General features: G+C 34.8%; 1 protein-coding gene across 26 annotated transcripts in view; it reads right to left on the bottom strand.

Annotated features, from left to right (window-relative positions):
• The window catches only part of clasp2 (cytoplasmic linker associated protein 2), a 109,376-nt gene extending 95,391 nt beyond the window's left edge, over positions 1–13,985 (bottom strand). For 25 of the 26 annotated variants that reach the window (XM_073930670.1, XM_073930671.1, XM_073930673.1 and 22 more), the window contains exons 1-5: positions 13,135–13,939; positions 8,369–8,447; positions 6,812–6,915; positions 6,442–6,533; positions 1,968–2,043 (exon numbers count right to left, since the gene is read on the bottom strand). In XM_073930670.1, coding sequence (XP_073786771.1) covers positions 1,968–2,043; positions 6,442–6,533; positions 6,812–6,915; positions 8,369–8,447; positions 13,135–13,332 — 549 coding nt within the window. In that variant the 5' untranslated portion in view covers positions 13,333–13,939. Of the gene's footprint in view, positions 1–1,967; positions 2,044–6,441; positions 6,534–6,811; positions 6,916–8,368; positions 8,448–13,134 lie in introns of all 26 variants that reach the window. The other variant, NM_001328259.1, reaches the window with a different exon arrangement.
• Positions 13,986–23,196: the final 9,211 nt, after the last annotated feature.

Here is a 23,196-nt window from a genome sequence, read left to right as displayed (position 1 = left end):
GACAGATCTCGTTTTGACGCTTCAAGAGTTCACACTTAGCTAATGATTGATTATGAAGCTTGTTTGGCATGCTGTCCCAGGAGAGAGCCCTGAGCTCATAAGATCCTCGAGCCTTGGGCTCCCTCCCATTTGCAAGGCGAGAGGGGAGTTTGAGCTCAGGTAGACCTCAAGAACTCCCCTGCTGTAGAACCTAATGAACAGATAGTGACTGCTCTTAAGAGAGAACTACTTACTAGGAGTATGTCTATGGTGCTGATTTGGATGAGTCAATTAACTTGAGTTGCATGTTTTTGGACAGTGGGAGAAAACCGGGGAACCCGGGGGAAAACCCACATGAGCACGTGTAAACTCCGCACAGAAATGTAGACTGCTTTGGTAAAGACTATAACCAGTGATGTTCTTGCTGTGAGGCAACAGTGCTAACCTCTGGGCCATCTAGGAAAGGAGGAGGAGTAGGGGTGGAAGAGTGGATTCTTAAAAACGAAGATGGCTGTTATTCAGCTTTTTTTTTTTTCAATTCAGCTTTATTTGTATAGCCCTTTTACAATGTAGATTGTGTCAAAGCAGCTTCACATAAAGGGTCATAGTAACTGGAACAGTGTGGTTCAGGTTTTAGTGTTTAAGTTCAGTTCAGTTCAGTTTAGCTCAGATCAGTGTGATTTAATCATTACTGAGAGTTCGAACACTGAAGAGCAAATTCATCGATGCGTAGCTCTACCAATCCTGAACCATGCGAGGCAGTGGCGACAGCGGAGAGGGAAAAAAAACTTCACCTGAAGTTTATATGGAACTCAGGGTAATTATAGTGGCTTAGGAGTCGTCTGATTGTTAAATCATAAATTGAATAATGCAGGGGAAGCCACAAGCAATCATAAGCAAGCGACCCTTTCGAAATTAGTTCAAATATTTTGAGAAAATGCTTTGAATTTTTTTTTTTACATAAAAAAAGTAAACAATACACTCTGGACAAATTGACTACACTTTCATTTTGTTGGGGGCTGTTTTTTGTCCCATGGGACTTTTTTTATAATGACATTTTTTGATTGCAAAGCCATGACACACGCACGCACGCACGCACTCACTCACTCACTCACTCACTCACTCACTCACTCACTCACTCACTCACTCACTCACTCACTCACTCGTTTGTTTTTGTGAAAAGTGGGGACATTACATAGGTTTCCATTCATTTTATACTGTCCAAACCGTATATTGTATTGCCCTCACCCCACCCCTAAACCCAACTATCACAGGAGACTGTGTGCAGCTTTACTCTCTGATTAAACTCACTCTCTAGGATTTATAAGCATTTTGAGAATTGAGGACGTCACCAATTTCCTCATATTTCACCTCCTTTTTTTAATACCTGTGTCATACCCATGTCATTACACAGATTTGTGTCCTGATATGTCACAAAAACACATACACACACGCGCGCACACACGCGCACACACACGCGCGCACACACGCGCACACACACACACACACACACACACACACACACACACACACACACACACACACACACAAATCTGCTGTTTTACTCTATAGAACTGCATATAAAAGCCTGAAACTGTTTTGCACAGGCCTATCGAAAGGGTTATTGCTGCCAACTGATGACCAACAGTACAGTACCTCTTCCCAAAGGTAAAAACCCCTCACAATCAAGAATACATGACGTCACATTATTATTTCAGCAACAAAAATATTTGTTTTAGTTTTAATAGAATGTAATAATCTTGCTTCCATTTGACAACCTCCAACGCTAATGCTCATCTCTGCGAGTGGTCCATTCACCCAGCGGGAGCTTGAGCAGAGCTGTACATGTCTAGAAACCTAACATTAGTGAAGACAGCCTCCCTCCCTCACACACAAACAAAGGACAGAACGCAAGAGCAAGTCCAACTCACTTTGCTTTTTCACACACATTCCCGGCATTACTTACATACACAGACAGAGATTCATACCTGGGGGTTTTGGTCTCCTGTTAGCGAACAGAGATGTGGAACAAATTTACTCAAACTCAAGGGCTGAGCACCGTATCTAAGAGAAAGAAAAATAAACAAGGAATACTGAGTGCAGCGCTCACAGCAAGTTCAAGAGGTTTCCATGCATCAAACAAAACAGTGCAACAGCTTTACTTCTGGTAGACAAGTTAAATTATGTGCCAATGGAGTAAGCAACATCAAATTACGTCAAAAGGAAAAACAAGATTAATTTGGCAGATTACATGCCTTTTTTTTTTTTTTTAAGAAAAACACACTTAATATTTACATATTATTTCTTACTGGTTTCTATTATTCTGTTTAAAACAAGAAAGTTTTTTTTTTTAAATGTTGGAAATCGGTAATTTGTGTTACCAGTTGTTCCCAGTTTCTAACATTCCTCACAATATCTTATTTTTTGTTTAACATAAAAACCGAAAAGGGCGACACAGTGGCGCAGTAGGTAGTGTTGTCGCCTCACAGCAAGAAGATCGCTGGTTCGATCCTCAGCTCAGTTGGCGTTTCTGTGTGGAGGTTACATGTTCTCCCTGTGTTCGCGTGGGTTTCCTCCGGGTGCTCCGGTTTCCCCCACAGTCCAAAGACATGCGGTACAGGTGAATTGGGTAGGCTAAATTGTCCGTAGTGCATGAGTGTGTGTGTGTGTGGATGTTTCCCAGAGATGGGTTTTGGCTGGAAGGGCATCCGCTGCGTAAAAATGTGCTGGATAAGTTGCCGGTTCATTCCGCTGTGGCGACCCCGGATTAATAAAGTGACTAAGCCGACAAGAAAATGAATGAATAAATGAAAGAAACGAAAAGCTTTGGAAGCACTAGAGTAAATAGTGAGAAAACGTTATTTTGTGTGTGTGTGTTTAATTCTTATGTAAATAAAAAAAACACGTTAGACACAAAAATAGGAAAAAATTAGTTAAAAATTCATAAGCCTATTGCACATTTTTTCTTTTGTGGATTGCTTCAGCTCTTGCAAATGAACTTTGGACCCCACTGACTTTGCATGTAAATGTTTTTCTAACTTAGATTTTTTTTTGTCATATATTTATTAAAAGGCATTTTCTAGACAAGCAAAACATATTGTCCTATTTTTAAAAATAATGTCAAAATGAAGTGAGTTTTTCCTTAAAGCAAGTCATCTGTAAATGGGGCAAGCAAAATAATCTCAGATCAAAAGGAAAAACAGGATTATTTTAGGAAAAACCCACCTAATTTTGGCATATTATTTCCAAAAACAAGACAATATTTCTGCTTGTTTGACTTGATGTAACAATTTTTTGATTATTTGTAGTAGAAACAAGACAAAAAAATCTCTTCTGAAACATTAGTTTGAATATATGATAGCAATATTAATGTCAGGTTAAACTACCCCTTTAACGTAATCCAAAACCCAAATAAAAGACATACCTAAATTGTCATGTAAAAAAAAACAAACTATATGCTACTTTTTATTTTTACTTTTATTATTATTATCACAGATCAGGATACGAGCAAGAATGTACAGTGTGGATTATATGACAGCTCTTTTGTCAACAGAGAGGAGTAAAGTTACTGAGAAACTTGATTTGTTTGTGCATGTGTGTTTATGAAGCGTTTCAGTAAGAATGTCTGTTAATCCGACCTTCCCGGTATCGATGCAGGCAGGTAAGAGGATTACCTCAGAGGGCCGAGTGTGTTTACGGCGTGTGACAGACAAGAAGCTTGCACAGTGTGAATGCCTGTAGATTACACTTAAATATCCGACAATTTGGGTGTCAAAACCGGTTGTGACACATGAGACGCTGAACTGAATATAAGAGGATATGAGCTCATTAAAATATTGTGATATGGAAGACCGGCGCCCTCTTTTGGACAAGTTTCCCAATGCAAATGAGGGTTTGATTACAAAGTAAGAATGTATGGCAGGGATTCTCAAAGTCCAGACTCTAATTCTGATCTGAACCCACGTCCATTTCATATTTCATGAGCACTAATGGTGTGTAAGGGATTAAACGTGTGAATTAATAACTATGAAAACGTGTAAAAGACCGCATGAAATCAAAACTAAGCATATTGATTTTGTTAGCTCACATTGATAGTTTCGTGGAGTACAATTCATCTGTGCACGTCTTTAAGAAAAAAACATTTGTTTGCCCTTGCATTCATTAAATGAAATCTGAAAATGCACTTCCTGTTTGTTTTTTAGGTCGATTATCAGATTAGGTCTGTCTGAGGTATTGGGCGTGGCTAACTTTGTAATAACTCTCCACAAACCCTTTTCCCCACCTTTCTTCTATACTACATCCAATCAGCTCTCAATAGAAAAAACAAGCTCCGCCCAAAGATTTCTCATCTAAAATTTAGCTTCTCTAGGAACTGCGTCACTAGGCAAAAACAAAAAAATGTTTTTTGCTGTCATGACAAACGGTTAGCGTTTGATATTTGTCATATTTAGGCTAAACTCTTCATCGCAGTGAGCATTCAAATGGTGGAAGATGTCAGTTTCCAGAAAAGTTAAATTGATGAAGTAAAAAAAATTACGTTTTCAAACATCATAAGACAATGAGAGGTTTATTTTGCTTGATTTGACTTGTTATGAATATCCCAGTACTGGGTTGTGGCTAGAAGGGCATCCACTGCGCAAAACATGTTGGAAAAGCTAGCGGTTCATACCGCTGTGGCAACCCCTGATAAATAAGGGACCAAGCCAAAGGAAAATGAATGAATGAATGAATTGTAATGAGATAGACGGAGTTATGAAAATTGGAATCCATTCATTCCTTTTCCTTCAGCTTAGTCCCTTTATTCATCAGGGGTCGCCACAGCGGAATGAACCACCAACTTTAAAAGCATATGTTTTACACAGTGGATGCTTTTCCAGAAGCAACCCAGTACTGGGAAACATCAATACTCAAAACACTCATTCACACATACAATCATACACTAAACAGACAATTTCGTTTATTCAGTTCACCTATAACACATGTGTTTGGCCTGTGGGAGAAACCGGAGCACCCGGAGAAAAGCCCCACCAAAACAGGGAGAAACAAACTCCACACAGAAATACCAACTCAAACCAGCGTCCTTCTTAACTGGAAACCAGAAAGTGCCATTTCTCACGTTAGATTGCTCTGTATGTTGCAACCTTTTTACTCTGACCGACCTCTGGTTGTGTTTTTCATAAATGTTGCTAATTATTAAGTGACACTTTTATTAAGTGTCATTTTGACACTTTTGCATGTTATTAATGTATTGTAAATTTCCCATGAAGTGCTTAAAATGTGCATTTTTTTATAGGAAGTTAGATGTAATCTCAACTGAAACATGAAGGGAGGGTGGGACATAGTGTAGCTCCTCCCGTTTAAAAAAAAAACAACCAATAGTGTTTTGTTTTATTACAGCTCTACCAATCAAAGTGGTTGAGCTCAAGTGCATCAAATAAAAAGAAAATGACATGCGTCTTAAAGGGGGTGGGGCATGTCAAATACTACAGAGCATTTGATGACTAAAGTATGAGGTGATGTAAAAAAAAACCTTGATCCATTTAGGCAGAAGTGCAAGCTTTGGGTGTTTATATTAATTTTATACCTTCTAAAAGCCAATTTTGTCACTGCTTTGGAGCACACTAGCTTAAAAATTTCCTTAAAACTAACTAACTAACTAACTAACTACAGGGTTCAACACTAAGGATTTTTCCTCTGGGCCAATCGGACCAGTGGTTGAGATTTTACTTGCCCTGCCAAAGTTTTCACTGGCCCCACCAAAATAAATAAAAAATAATAGCTATTTCTTAGCCACATATTTTAAATAATGTGGCAAAATAATGTCTGTGAATCTAGAATTTAAACATTTTAAAAATGTTAATAAATGTGTAATGAGCAAAATTCAAGATTTTATTGCCATTCTAAATTATTTTTATAAAAATGGGTTGCCAAACTGACAACTTTTTTTTGTTCTTTTTTTCAGTTTATTAATTTTGTACCCGTGTAACTGTCTGCTTCCATAACTGTAGAAACAAAAGTTTTCTTTTAGCCTCATAGTTTGATGATGGTGCCATGATGCCATCTTTTTTGCTGTACTGGTTGTTACCAGGTTACCAAAAAAATAATAAAAATAGCATGCTCATTGTTACTGGCCGATAGGGGCCAGTAACAATCCTGTCTACTGTTACGAGTGTCTTTCACGCTGGCCCTAGGCCACCAGGCAGTCCTTATTGTTGAGCCCTGAACTAACTAACTAACTAACTAACTAACTAACATCTAAAAAAATCTTAATTTTAATTTCATGGATCCTTTAAATAAAAAATCCCTTAGATTTTTTCAACAGCTCATGTTTGTGTTTTTTTATTCAAATCAAGTTTGTCAATAAATTTTTCCCAGACTTTCGACGCTGTTGAAATTCAGGGATGAACATTTGATTTGAGACTTTGAGAAGCCTTGATGTTTGTGACTTTATGAAGAACTTACGCGTTTAGTGTTGACACCACGCAAAAGCAGATTCCCTCTCTACTGCGGAAGTTTTTGTGTTTGAAGCCAGGAAACAGCCTCTCCCAAACATACTGCACAAAGAGAGAAAAAACAGTGAAACTGATTCATATTGTATATACATTACTACAAAAGCAGAAGAGAAAGCAACAATGAGCTCTGATGGAAATAATGAATCACTGGCAAAGTAATAGACAAAAAGGATCCAGTGTGATTCTATTCACTCAGTAGATCACATCAGAAACTAGACAGCAGCTTTATGATTTCTTTTTTCTTCTCTTTGTCAGTGTGAATGAGTGTAACAGATGATGATCTCAAAGCAAGCCGCCCATCGGCTGTACGGTTAGCTCACCATGGGTGTTGCCGTCTGATCCATCAGCTTCAAAATGAGCCCTTGTGCCTGATCTCGAACCTGATCCTTCGCATCTCCCAGACGGTCGACTAAAGCAGGAACAACTGAAGAACACATAAGAAAAAAAGGGGGTTTTAGGGTCATTCACACCAATGATGATAACTACAACAATACAGACCTTAAAATCAATTAAAATTGTTTAACATATAACAATATTGTGAGGAACAATAATGTTGTATTTGATTCCAGAACAAATTATTTTTAAGAAGATGATCAAACAATTAATAAAGCTAACAATTAATCCTTGTTTGCCAGGTTTATTTTAGTAGGTCAGAGATCAATAATGATTTTGAATGTTAAAGTAAACAAAAAAGTCAGGTATCAACTTCAATGATACACAACTAATCTGAATAATAGTTGTAATTATGTTATAAAAGGGGAAATAAAAAAGCTTTACATTGTCTGTGTGTATTTAGATTAAACAATTTGGCCACAGGTTTTGCTGTTATTAATTATACAGTGCATCTGGAAAGTATTGATAGCGCTTCACTTTTTCCACATGTTTTATTTTACAGCCTTATTCCAAAATGGATTAAATTCATTTATTTCCTCAAAATTCTTCACACAATACCCCATAATGACAATGTAAAAAAAGAGTTTTGAAATTGTTGCAAATTGATTAAAAATAAAAAGCTGAAATAAGGTAAATAAGGGGTGAACTACAGTTTGGCCAGCTGATGAAAGACATCATATTTCATCTTATTTGTACACCAGACAGACTCAAACTGACTCTTTGTGTGAAGTCATCTCATTCCTTTCTCTGTACTGCGTTTGTTCCATGTTTTCAGATGAATGAGGTATGATGGGGGGCGGGGGTTATCTGTTACAATCATAACACCCGTTCTCATGGTAACAGTAGGAGGCGGAGCTAAACAGCTGAGAGGCAACACTGAGCCTGAGGATTGTGTCATATAGAGCTGAAGTCAGAATTATTTGCCCTCCTGAGAATTTTCTTTTTCAAATATTTTCCATATGATGTTTAACAGAGCAAGGAATTTTCACAGTATCTCCTATAATATTTTTTCTTCTGGAGAAAGTCTTATTTGTTTTATTTCAGCTAGAATAAAAGCAGTTTTAATTTTTTTTTAAAACCATTTAATGGTCAATATTATTAGCCCCACATAAGCAATATTTTTCACGATTGTCTACAAAACAAACCATCGTTAAACAAACTAACTTGCCTAATTTACCCCAATTAAGCCTTTAAATTGCACTTTAAAATAGACACTAGTATCTTCAAAAATGTCTAGTAAAATATTATACTGCCATCATGGTTATTAAAGCTATTATGTATAGAAATGTGTTGAAAAAAATCTTTCCGTTAAACAGAAATTGGTGAAATAAAAATACAGGGGGCTTATAATTCAGACGGTCAAATAATTCAGACTTCAGCTGTACTTGACAAGTCACCCAGTTCTGCTTTCTGCTGATTATACAGTGCAAAAAAACAGTCTTATTGATAATGTGACTTCAGTGGAAGCAACAGGCGCCGCTTACCTGTGCCGATATAACCTCTGAAGCGATCCGTCAACCGATCAACGAATGCGCTGACGATATCGATCCCCAGCAATGCAACCTGACACCAAACAAGAAAGAGACAAATCAGCTGAAAACATCAAAGCTTACTCTCCCTTTCACACGAGCTAACTGTAGCACAGCATTTTCAAGCATACGACTGTGCAGACTCAGTATCTGATGCGTATTAGTTTCAGCGCTTTGTGTTGATGGACGCTGGAGCTTTAAAGGGATAGTTCAATTTATAATATTATTTACAAACCATTTACTCACTCTTAAGCACTGTTGTTGGGTGTGTTACCTCAAAACAAGTAATTAATTACTAATTATATAATTACAATTGTATTTAAATCATATATTTTTTAAACATTTTCTGAAAAGTAATTTAGTTATCTAATAGGTAATTTAATTACTTGACTAAATACTAAAACTCTGCATAAAATTCTTTACATTTGAGTCCTTCTCTGTGACTCTTTAACACTTAAGCTAATTAACACTTCAGCTTTTAACAACATATGCATCAAAATACAAAATATTTTAAATGAATGACATCTTATTTAATGCACTACAATTACAGTTTTTCTTAAGCATAAGCAGTTGTCGCTCAAATAAATCCTTTAGTTGAAATATATAGAAAAGTTCTGAATAACAACAAAATATATATTTATTATTACTCTGCTTCTCTGAATTTATACCTTATACTATCATGAACTAATTTATCAAATATTTATTTTATTAAACGTATGCTAATTTCTTGTTTAATGATCAATGTTTTTAAGTTTAAAATATAAAAAATATTCTGCAAAGTATCAATTACTCTGCTCCTCTGAATTTCTCTTTCTTATATGGAATTTTTGAATTTAAGTACAGTATTTAAGCATGGACATAACAATATAAACAATTAAAAAACAATCACTTATTCAGCTGAAAAGTAATTAGGTTACAGTAACTAGCTACTTTGTAACCAATTACACCCAAGTACCTGCTCTTAGGTGGTCTTAAACCTTCTTTTTTCTTCTTTCGACAGGTGTGTAATTATGTCAGAATTGTCATTTTTGGGGTGAACTACCCCTTTAAGAATGCTTGCTTTTGTGAGTGGGTGAATGAATGTTAGAGATTGTGAGATGGAGTGTATTAGAGGAGTGCGGTGGGATTGCTTCGCTGTGTTTCTTGGCACTGCAGGATGGAAGTTCGCATTCCTGAGAAACAATCAAATATTCACTACATCCCAGAAGCTCCAGTTATGACCTATTTTAGGCATAGCCAGAGAGAATCCTGAGTAAGGACATCACAGTGTGAGTGTGAGTGTGTGCGCACCTGAAAAGCAGAACTGAAAAGCACCTGGTGATGTTAATTTTGGAAGCGGTTTCAACTAATATTAACTTGAGTTCTAGTTAATCATTTGGTATCCCATGAGCTTGGAGGACAGCATCCATACATCTCTGCAATGACTCAAATTACTTATTAATAAAGTCAGCTGGAACGGCAAAGAAAGCGTTCTTGCAGGACTCCTAGAGTTCATCAAGATTCTTTGGATTAATTTTCAATGCCTCCTCCTCCATCTAACCCCAGACATGCTCAATAATGTTTTGCTCTGAAGACTGGACTGGCCAATCCTGGAGCAGCTTGACCTTCTTTGCTTTCAGATACGTTGATGTGGAGGCTGAAGTATGAGAAGGAGCGCTATCCTGCTGGAGAATCTGCCCTCTCCTGTGGTTTGTAATGTAATGGGCAGCACAAATGTCTTGATATCTCAGGCTGTTGATGTTGCCATCTACTGCGATCATTCACATGCCCCCATACTGAATGTAACCCCAAACCATGATTTTTCCTTCACCCAACTTGACTGATTTCTCTGAGAGATCTTTGGTTCATGCATGTTCCAGTAGGTCTTCTGCAGTATTTGTGATGATTAAGATGCAGTTCAACAGATCTACCTTCTGCCATTTTTCCAAATGATAAACCATAAGTCAAGTTATTATTATCGCTCTTACAACTGAGATCCTTGACAAGACTTTTGTCAAGTAGTGTGTTAACATATATATATATTTTTTTTCTTATATTAACAGATGAAGTCCATTCTTAATTTTTGTTTTGTCAGCACACACACCACAGCAGTTACATCATTACAGAAATTAAGCATGTCGATAAATCAATTACATAATATAAAATAATAAATATCAGCAAACGTTGACTCAATTTTTCATCAAAAATATTTCTAATATGCTCTTTTGAGCTAAAATAAATACAAATGTAACACAACCGTGCTGCCACATATTTTTTCTGTTTTTTATTTTATTTTATTTAACTGAATATGCAAATAAACAGCATTCATTTTATGAATAAATATTGTGTATCATTTCAAAACGAATTTACTTTCCCCTGTCCCTGTGAATTTAAATGCATCCCAGCTGAATAAATGTTTCATTAAATATATGGTACTGACCCTAAAACCTTTAAATATAAGTGTTTAAAAAGAGATAAAATAAAATAAATATTAAAATAGATCAAAACAAATCATACTTTTTTTTTAAATCAGCAGGGAAATAAATAAAGCCTACCAGATTAAATTCAATGTGCCAAAATCTAAATCTGACACCCTGCATTTATCAAACCGCATTATCTATTTATTTGCAGAAGTCTACAGCTGTGTCTACAATTTATGAATCACCCTCGTCATTCCTAAAGCCTAACCTCAAGCAGTCTGATCTCATTCCCGTCCATTAACATTAATCCCAAAAGACCCTGAACTACCATCTGAAGGTAAAAACCAGCTGGACATTTAAAAACATCCCCACTCGAGTCAATGGTGCTTCGTTTCTTGCAAACAGCGACATAGAAACGGGAAGGAAAGCAGAAGTGACCCTTTATGACACATCAGCAGCAGCATGAGCCAGCATAAAAGCTTCTGCTTGCATCCCGGGCCATTTAAAACGTGCATCCTCAAAACACAAACCAGCTTTTCTCAATCAATGTAAAGCATGGATTAATCAAACATGTGCCTTTACAACCCCAATGCAACAGAACAATGCCCCACACGACCCTCCCCCATCTTCAAAACACCCCCCACCAGCAAACCCACTCTCCCATTGACACAGATGAATATGTAATGCATGCACACTGATGTTAATGCATTTCCTACTCAGACAATATTTGTGCATTTGGCAACACACTCCAGGAGGATTTAAGATATCTCACGTTCTAGAAGTATGATGCGTCTTATAGAAGATTTTAGTCTGATGATTTTAATATTTTATTTGTGCAAAGAAACTATAATTACATGAAAATGTAAGATATTATTTGCCCTCATTCACAAAAAAGATAATGACTGAATATGTTTTTGAATACTGAATAAGAATGATTGAATTTTTACATCTTGCATGGCAAATATTTCATACATAAACAGAAATTTGCTAAATGCATATCAAAATTTGTTATTCATTTTATTAGAAATAAAAATTATTAAATGCGTTTATAAATACTGAATAAGAATGATTGATAAAGCAAATATTTTATTTATAAACAGAAATTTGCTTATTGCATAACAAAATATGTTATGTATTTTTATTTTAAAAAGCCTTGAAAAAATCTCTAATTTGATTTAATAAGTCAAAGAATTACTTATTTGTCAATTTATTTATTGCATGTTACTAATTCTATCGATATTCATTTTTATCATTATTTATTATGTCTTAATATTTTCTTGTTCATGTATTTATTTTTGTTTTCATCTCTTCCCTCTCTCATATTTCCCATGGATACTATTCAATTATACGTATTTGAAACCATGTATATTTTAAATTATTATTTCTTTTAATGAAAAAAAAGAAAATCAAGAATTTGTTTGTATGCATTTATTTCATTTAGTGTATTTTACAAATTCAATGTTTACAATTATCACTACCGTATTATTATTTTTATGTTTATGTATTAATTTCTTTTAGTTGTTATTGTTATGTTTTAATCTTCTTTTTCCTTCATCCTGTTTATCACGGACATTATTTACTCATATGCATCTGAATTTGTGCTTTTATTTCTTTGAAGAAAAAATTGAAAATCTTAAGAATTTGTTTTTTTATATGTATTTATTTTCTATTTTGTATTTTATAAATTCAACATTTACCGTTTTCATTACTGTATTATTAATTTTATGTTCATGCATTTATTTATTCTTTTATTATTATTATTTTGTTTTCATCTTTTCCATCTATCATATTCCTCATGGACATTATTCACTCAAATGGGTCTGAAATTATGTTATTATTTATTGTATTGAATAAAGTTAAAAAACAGAAAATCTCAAGCGTTTGTTCGTTTATATCAATTTATTTTAAATATTGTATTTTACTAATTCAAACATTACTGTTATCGTTACTATGTTTCATGTTTCAATATTCATTTTCTTTATGTTATTATTATGTTTTCATCTTCTTTTCCCTCTATCCTATTCCTCATGGATATTATTCACTCATGTGTATCTGAATTTGTGTTATGGTTTCTTTTCGTCAACTGCTCTTCCTACAAAACTACTAAACAATAAAAACATTCAAAAAAGATCCCACTGAATCTTCTCAATAATGCATTGCAGAAATGAATGCACATCACATTTAATGACAAAAGATGGGTTTGGCCGAACTTTGTCACTCCAAAGCAATGCATGCAAGCATCCCTCATGATAATATACGTGACTTGCAGCACACCTTTCATGACGCTTAATTCAAATATGCACCCCCAAAACAGCCTAGTACCTTGAAATTGCTGGAATTGACCCATCCCGTCAGCTCGTCGATGGTTTTATCCAGCCGGGGTTTGTCCTGCTCCACGTCCAGGGACCGCTGCGGGTCGCTCAGGTAGTCGATGAGCTCCGGGCCGACCTGCAGCCGCCGGGTCACGTCCTTCTGCAAAACCTGCTGGTAAAAATAGTCCATGTTGTCATTTTCCTCCATTGGGACGCGTTGTGGTCAGTCCTCAGACCCCGGGGAAACAATAACAAACGGAACGGTTGGCTGTCAGAGTCGCGTAAACAACACAACACGACACGACAAATCAAAATGCAGACAAAAAGGAAGTTAAACAGCTTTTTAAGACTCTCCGAGGTCTGTTGCTGGTGCGTTAACGACGCAAAAACCGAAAATGAAGAACTTTGACAAAGTTTAAACAAAGCCAAAAGGTAGATCCGGCGAATACAAAAGTACGTTAAGGAATTAAACACGAAATTACAGATAACACAACACGTAAAGCGACGTAGATTAGATCCGTATAAAACAGAGGAAAGGTCTCCAGGTGGTCTTGGCTAACAGTGCTAGCTTTAACCCTTATGGTCGGGTATCCTGGGGCCTGCCGCCGGGGCTCTCTTCCCTCCTGGCCTCCATTTCAGAAAAGCCCGCCTCGCGCCGCTCGGATGGATGAGTGGCTCCGTTTTACTCTGATTTAATCCTGAAAATAATCCACGGTTTGACAGCTGACTTCTGCTCGCGACTCTCTCTCGCCTCAAACACCGGTAACTGCGGTACTGGTCTGTTGTTGAATAGCAAAACGATCCCGAGGAAGAGTGATTGGGCCGAGGCCTCGGGGTCCTTCAGCGCCGCACAGATGTCCAGCATGATGCCTGACTGAAAATAGGCGCATTCTGTGCATAATTCATTATTCATCATCATCATCATCAGAGGCTGATAGAACAGGACAAGACAAGACAAGACGCGCGCTTTTATTATATAGTTTCTGGAGAGACACGATGCTGATGTTTACATTTCTTATAGTTACTGACTCACTACAGTATATTATATTTATCTTTACTGGCTAAATGTGTTGTTGTTGGTATTATTTTATCCTGCCTATTTAACGAATATACATTTCTGATAGTTATTCTGGTTAGTCAAATATGCTGACAGTTTTTAAAGGATATCGTTATTGTTACTACTGGCGGTCCATTCCGCTGTGGCGACCCCTAATATATAAGGCACTAAGCCGAAGGAAAATGAATGAATGAATGTACAGTTACCATAAACATAGTATACTAATAAACATTACTGCATACTAAATACTGTTTTAGTTTAACACTATTACCATAAAATTTTACAATAATTGTTGTTATTATAAATGTATATTTTTAAATATGACATTTTACGCCAAGACATTATCTGTTTTCATATGTTTTGTCAGTGCATTATTATGAAATATATGCATTGATTCACTTTCTTTTTGGCTTAGTGCCTTTATTAATCTGGGGTCACCACAACGGAATGAATCGACACCTTATTCAGCACGCTTACGCAGTGGATGCCCTTCCAGTTACAACCCATCACTGGGAAACATCCATACACACTCATTCACGCACATACACTACGGACAATTTAACTCACCTATAGTGCATGTCCTTGGACTTGTGGGGGAAACCAGAGGAAACCCACACCAGCAAAGCGAGAACATGCAAACTCCACACAGTAACGCCAACTTACCCAGCCGAGACTTGAACCAGCAACCTTCTTGTTTTAAGGCGAACATGCTACCAACTATATATATATATATTGCCACAGCAGAATGAACCGCCTACATATAAATAAAGTTACATATATGTCAGAGTATATACAGAAATCAGAGAGTGAAATTCAATACCTTTTAAGACCTTTCTTAAGACACTTTCTATACATTTTAAGACCTTTAAGACACTTTTTATCTGGAAACACCGGCGAGATTTTAACTTACAGTATATTTAATAAGTATTAGTGTAAAAAATTAATCCAAAAGTAAAACATTATTCATATACTTAATAAAAATCTATTAAATCAATCTCATTTAGCAGGTTGGCACCTATAGAACTGCAGAAATAATGGTGTTGCCTTGGTTGCTGCAGTAAACAAAGCAGCATAATGTCAAATCAAGCAGGATTTCATTGATTTCAAACTTTAGCATACAACCATGCATTGCATAATCAAAAATTATATAAAATTTAATACCTTGCAAAGTAGAAGTTGACTTTTTAATAATTTTAAGCCTAAATTTCTTTACATTAATTTATCAACTTTTGATACTTTTTAAGACCTCATGGGCACCCTGATGTGTGTGTGTGTGTGTGTGTGTGTGTGCATTTGGCTGAGTAAAAATATCTTTGAGCAATTGGATACAGAAAAAAAGCATAATAACACACACACACACACACACATATAAATAAGAAACACTAAATTAAAAAGCAGTTTTTAATTTATTTAAACACCATTTTATGGACTAAATTTTTAGCCCTATATTTTTTCGATAGTCTACAGAACAAACAACTTGCCTTATTATCCTAACCTGCCTAGTTAACCTAATTAAACTAGTTAAGCCTTTAAATGTCCCTTTAAGCTGTATAGAAGTTTCTTGAAAAAGATCTAGTCAAATATTATGTACTGTCATCATGATAAAGATAAAATTATTAGAGATGAGTTATTAAAACTATATGTTTAGAAATGTGTTTTAAAAATCTGCTCTCCGATAAACAGAAATTGGGGAAAAAATAAACAGGGTGTGTGTGTGTACGTGTATGTATATATATATATATATATATATATATATATATATATATATATATATATATATATATATATATATATATATATATATATGTGTGTGTGTGTGTGTGTGTGTGTGTGTGTGTGTGTATATATATATATATATATATATATATATATATATATATATATATATATATATATATGTATATATATATGCGTACACATACACACACACATTTCAGATAGTGATCCTGGTTATTCCAGTGTGTTGACATTTTCTCTAACGGTATTCATGACTGAATCACATCTGAAAATTGTAGATTTGAATAAATGACTAAATTATATTCATTTCTTAATTACAACTTACCTCCTTTAATCATAATAATCACTTAAACGCACACAGACAATTTGTGCTTGCAAGCGCCAGTCAGACTATATTTGTTTCTTCATTCTGCTGCTGTGAATGAAACTGTATTTTCAATCTGCTTTTTTCTGTCTCTGTCTCCCCCTGCTGTTTGTGTCCATAATAAATACAGAAGTCAACATTTGGATGAAAAAAGTTGCATAGTTTTAATAAAAGCTTTTGATCCACTTTTATTGTTGAATACTGTAATATAAGGACTAGAAAGTCATATAATATGTACAGTATATGTATTCATGTTGTAAATATATAGTGTCTCTGTGTCTCACAGTCGAACTCACTCTTCATTGTCTATTTCTCTTCATGTATTATATTTAAATGAAGTTACTCCAATAGTTTGCTCTTTGTCAGTAGCTTGTAACTGTTTTATGAAAAGTGTGTTGGATTTAGTTTTAGGGTCCCACTTTACTGGGAAATTTCACTTAGCGCATGTGTTTGGACTGTGGGGGAAACTGGAGCCACCCGGAGGAAACCCACGCCAACATGAGGAGAACATAAAAACTCCAAACAGAAATGCCAAATGACCAAGCTGGGGCTCGAACCAGCAACCTAGTTGCTGTGAGGCGACCATGCTAACCACTGAGCCACCATGTACTTTGGCTATTTTTCATAATTAGAACAAAATGGCGACATAAAAAAGTCTAAAAGTCTGAAATTGGTAGTCAGAATTCTGAGGATTAAAGTTATAATTGTGAAACACACACTGTAAATTTATTTAAATGATGCAAGACTTTTTTAACTCAATAAATAAATTAATAAATAACACACTATTTCTTAAAACTTACTTTTAAGCATAGTATTTTTAGAATGAATTTCTAATGGCGAATGTCTGATTATTTTGCTTTTGCTGATTATTTTGCAAGATATTCAGCTTAAAGTGCAATTTAAAGGCTTAATTGGGTTAATTAGGCAGGGTATGACAGTTAAGCAAGTTATTGTATAACATAGGTTTGTTCTTTAGACTATCGGGAAAAAAATTATTATTATTATATATATATATATATATATATATATATATATATATATATATATATATATATATATATATATATATATATATATATAAAATTTTGACCTTAAAATGGATTTTTTAAAATTAAAGAACTGCTTTTATTCAAGCCAAATAAAACAAATAAGACTTTCTCCAGAAGAAAAAATTTTTTAATCAAAAATACTATGAAAAATTAATTAATGCGGTAAATATCACATGAGAAATATTTGACAAAGATTTAATATTGCACATAAGGGGGAAGTAATTTAGCCGACAATTGTAAGGTTAATTAGGCAAGTCATTAGAGAAAAAATGACTTTAAAATAATAATAAACTAGTATTTTCTTTTCCGGTCAAACTAAGAGATAATTGATTGGAAAATTCTATAAAAAAAATCTGTGCTCTGTTAAACATCACTTGAGATATATTTATTTATGCAATTAAATTATTATAGTCTTTAACTGTATTACTGTAATCACATGTGCAGAAAACTCCCATTAAAGGTGCAGTATGAAAGTTTGACATCCAGTGGTTGAACTGGGTATTGCACACCTGTTTCAAAACACATGCAATGGCAGGTTGCCAGATTGATGACATCAACAGGAGCAAGCCTGAATATCCAACCTAAAGGCTGATTTAAATTGTGTTCTAATTAAACTAAATTAAAATTGCACTATTCTGTGCTTCTGAATTGCTTTATTTACATTTCTGTTGTGTTTTGCCTGGTGCAAACAGCCCAATTGTTTATTACTGCGTATCATGTTGTATGTTGTTAGGACACAGGGTTACAATGTAACCTACTCACCTGATGTTAACATTCGGAATATTTATATTATTTGCTAACTAATAACCTCATGTAAAACACTGAATCTGTGTCTCATTTTGGGGCTGCTACTGTCCACCAGAGGTCGCATTTCAGTCACACATTCTTTGAGAGCCTTGACTCTAAAAAAAAAACATTTTTATACAAAAAAAAAAAAAAAAAATGAACGCAACAGCTTGCATTAATATATTCAAGTTACAACAACATCTAACAAAATGAAGTTCAGACAACAAACTTCATTATGTTAGTCAAATCTTTTCCTTTTCAATCAAAGGCATTTTTACATAGCAAAAACCTCAAATTTTTAAGTTGAGTATTCAAAAAATAATGTTTAAATTTTTTTTATTAAAATTGAAAACAAATCCTGTGTTATGTATTTGATTACATGCATTTTTCAAGTTTAGAACCTCAAATAAATTAATACATTTTTGTTTGTTTTCAAATTTACTGTTCGTGCTTGTAAGAAATGCATTTAACAACAACATTTTTGTTCTTCTGTATTTTTTTTTCTTAAACCACAGGTTTTTATTGTTTTACAAAACAAAAACATGTACTGTCCCATATTATCAGTATAAAAAATAATAAAAAACATCAGTGTGTGGACTTCAAAATACAAAACAACTCCATTAGTGTGGAAATATTTCTTTGGGTTGCGACAAGTTAAATATTGTTTTAAAGTAACTAACAAATATATTTACCTTTAAATTAGCCTCATTTTTAAACGTATGTAATTATTAATATTTTCAAGTTTTGAAAACTTAATAAAATTATTCTGACAGCTTAAAAGTTCATATCTAATCAGCATTTTGGAATTTTTAAGTTACAATATTAAACTATGTAGTGGTTACAGACCTCTTGAGTTATTTTTTAGAGTGTTCATGAATGAATGAAATATGTGGTTTTCCACCAAGTCAATCCGGGGTGCTGAAATATAATTGGCTAAAGTGGCAGTGGGCGGGTTAAATGACCAAAACAAAGACAGAGTTCTGGCACATAACACATTTTCAAAGCAAGATATCTGACTTCAGCATCGTTTCTCAGATGAACAAGTGTTCACTTAGCATGTTTCTTAAATATCTGCAAACATAGTATTTTTATGCTTTAGAAAAGTCAAAAACTTAAATAGAGCACCTTTAACAATAAACAGTACATGAATCATTTAATCAACGACTAAGCAATCAGAAATGAGAGACACTGCTCAGATCTTTTATTTAAAGAAATGTCACGTTAACAACCAGAACACAAGGACATTCAGGTAACTTGTCTCTTTGTCAAAAATAATAATAATAATAATAATATGGGAGAAAATGAGGGGATCCGATTAGCTGATACAGAACAACTCTAATCAACTTCACGTCTGCTGACAGGCTTAGCATTGCCTTCAATAAAGTGGTCGAGAATACTGGAAACACTGGTTGATGCACTGACCTGAAATGACCATCATCACTGTATCCAACGATAAAATCAACTAAACAGGGGCGAATAGAAAAACACACTGTGATGAACGTCCCCGCAGCCCTGAGTCCAGCGTTTCTGTGGCTAAAATCCACTCCTCCTCCCCCCTGGTGCAAAAATCAAAGGCACTCAACGTCCACAAATAAAACAGAAAAACATCTCCATCCACCACGATCAGATGGACTACAGCATGTCCTCAAATATGCAATCAAGTCGGCGTTATGCATCAGTAAACTTACAAGGACAGTTCACCCTCCTGAAATGCAGTCTTTAGCACTTTTCTGTTTGTTGTAGGGGGGAAAACACACATAATAAAAGTGACACCCTCACTCATCATTCATTTTCACTGCATTTTGGTACATTTGATGCAGGATTTACTTTTTCCCGTACATTAAAAATAGATTTTAGAAAAAAACAAATATATATAGGTCGACAGATTTTGTCTTTAAATCATGGGCAACATCTTTTCCATTGCTGTATAAAACTAATAATGATTTTCTGTTCTGTTCAGATCTGATTAAGCCGTTTCCTGCACAAATTATATCAGATTTAAGTGGAGAGCCTACAATGTTATTTTTGGCTGTTCTTTTCCTTTAAATTGTGACTGTATGGACTAAACGTTTCATCTTTGTGTCTTGATATATTTCCCATTGTAATATTTGTAATCAGATTCCGTCTAGTTTACCCAAAAAATACTATTTTGTCATCATCTAGTTCAGTGTTTCTCAACCACGTTCCTGGAGGCCCACCAGCACTGCATGTTTTGGATGTCTCTTTTGTCCGTCACACCTATCACAGGTCTTTCAGTCTCTGCTAATGAGCTGATGATCTCAATCAGGTGTGTTTGGTTATAGAGACATAGAAAATGTGCAGAGGTTGAGAACCACTGATCTAGTTGACCTAATTGATTATTATTCAGAAAATATTAATAAAACAAGTATCAGATTTTTCTGTTAACAGCTGATATTTTTGGTCTTTAAATCATGACCGTATGGGCAACATCTTTTCCATTGCTGTATAAAACTAATAACGATTTTCTGTTCTGTTCAGATCTGATTAAGCTGTTTCCTGCACAAATTATATCAGATTTAAGTGGAGAGCCTACAATGTTAGTTTTGACTGTTCTTCTCCTTTAAATTGTGACTGTATGGACTAAAGGTTTCATCTTTGTGTCTTGATATATTTCCCATTGTAATATTTGTAATCAGATTCCGTCTAGTGTACCCAAAAGTGACTATTTTGTCATCATCTAGTTCAGTGTTTCTCAACCACGTTCCTGGAGGTCCACCAGCACTGCATGTTTTGGATGTCTCTTTTGTCTGTCACACCTATCACAGGTCTTTCAGCCTCTGCTAATGAGCTGATTATCTCAAACAGGTGTGTTTGGTTTTAGAGACATAGAAAATGTGCAGAGCTGGTGTTACTCCAGGAACGTGGTTGAGAACCACTGATCTACAGTAGTTAACCTGATTGATTATTATTCAGAAAATATTAATAAAACAAGTATCAGATTTTTCTGTTAACAAATAATATTTTTGTCTTTAAATCATGACCGTATGGGCAACATCTTTTCCATTGCTGTATAAAACTAATAATGATTTTCTGTTCTGTTCAGATCTGATTAAGCCGTTTCCTGCACAAATGAAATCAGATTTAAGAGGAGAGCCTACAATGTTATTTTTGGCTGTTCTTTTCCTTTAAATTGTGACTGTATGGACTAAACGTTTCATCTTTGTGTCTTGATATATTTCCCATTGTAATATTTGTAATCAGATTCCATCTAGTTTACCCAAAAAATACTATTTTGTCATCATCTAGTTCAGTGTTTCTCAACCACGTTCCTGGAGGCCCACCAGCACTGCATGTTTTGGATGTCTCTTTTGTCCGTCACACCTATCACAGGTCTTTCAGTCTCTGCTAATGAGCTGATGATCTCAATCAGGTGTGTTTGGTTTTAGAGACATAGAAAATGTGCAGAGCTGGTGTTACTCCAGGAACGTGGTTGAAAACCACTGATCTACAGTAGTTGACCTGATTGATTATTATTCAGAAAATATTAATAAAACAAGTATCAGATTTTACTGTAAATAGATTACATTTTGGTCTTTAAATCATGACCGTATGGGCAACATCTTTTCCATTGCTGTACAAAACTAATAATGGTTTTATTTTCTGATTAGATCTGATCAAGCCGTTTCCTGCACAAAAGAAATCAGATTTAAGAGGAGAGCCTACAATGTTATTTTTGGCTGTTCTTTTCCTTTAAATTATGACTGTATGGACTAAACGTTTCATCTTTGTGTCTTGATATTTTCCCATTGTAATATTTGTAACTGTATCATGTTCAGATTTCATCTAATTTACAAAGAAATTACTATTTTTCACCATCTGGTTCGGTGTTTCTCAACCACGTTACTGGAGGTCCACCAGCACTGCAAGTTTTGAATGTCTCCTTTGTCTATCACACCTACTACAGGTCTTTCAGTCTCTGCTAATGAGCTGATAATCTCAATTAGCTGTGTTTGGTTATAGAGACAGAAATGTGCAGAGCTGGTGGTGCTCCAGAAATGTGGTTGAGAAACACTGATCAATTTGACCTGATTGATTATTATTCTGAAAATATATATATATAAAAAAGAAGCATCTCAAACATAGACAGATTTTGGAGCAAAATCAGAGCAAATAGGTTATATGTCAAATTAAACAATTTTCAGATATAATCCAATCAGGTTTAGTTCAGTACAGCAAAATCTGTATGACCTTTATTTTGAACGCTACAGATTGAAATCCAGAGTTAACATTAAATGAAAGTGAATGTCAACATTTTGTTACTCAAGCATAAATAAAAGAAGTTAAATTATGGTAAATTTGTGCGAGTGGATTTTTGGCTAACCTGTCACTTTGTGTGTGTGTGTGTGTGTGTGTGTGTGTGTGTATATATATATATATATATATATATATATATATTTTTTTTTTTTTTTTTTAATTATAATAGCATGAGGGCGGGTTGCAACTTTTTGTTTTGTCTTAAAGTATTCCAACTGTGATTTATGAATAGTATTGTTCCTCCACTTTAACTTTATGGCAAAATTTTATACATCGAAACAAGAACGACTTGATCTGATTCCTGCATCTCATAAAATAAATGTGAATATTGACTGAGACTAACATTTCATGTCAGATTATGAATGAAATCAAAGCTGAACAGAATAAATTTTTAGTTGGACTGTCACCTTAAATCACAATTGGATTGACAAGGTACTTCTGATAATGGTTTTAAAACTATTGTGTATTCCAGTTCACCCAAAGTATGTAATTCTGTCATGATTTACTCCTCCTCTTTGTGTGAAAACATTAGGATTCACAAAAACACATTTTATAAAATTAGTTTGCATTAAACGGGTTTGTAAAAAGATGATGGTGAGGAAATAATGACTTTTAAAGATTTTTGGACGCACCGTCCCTTTAAATCAGGGGTGTCTAAACTCGGTCCTGGAGGGCCGGTGTCCTGCAAAGATTAGCTTAAACTTCCTTCAACACACCTGCCTGGATGTTTCTAGTATACCTAAAAAGAGCTTGATTAGCTGGTTCAGGTGTGTTTAATCGAGGTCACAACTAAAATATGCAGGA

The sequence above is a fragment of the Danio rerio genome, chromosome 19, assembly GCF_049306965.1.
Source record: "Danio rerio strain Tuebingen ecotype United States chromosome 19, GRCz12tu, whole genome shotgun sequence".
Lineage (NCBI taxonomy): Eukaryota > Metazoa > Chordata > Actinopteri > Cypriniformes > Danionidae > Danio > Danio rerio.
The sequence above is the reverse complement of the archived record's forward strand: the minus strand, read 5'-3'. Positions and strand labels throughout refer to the sequence as shown.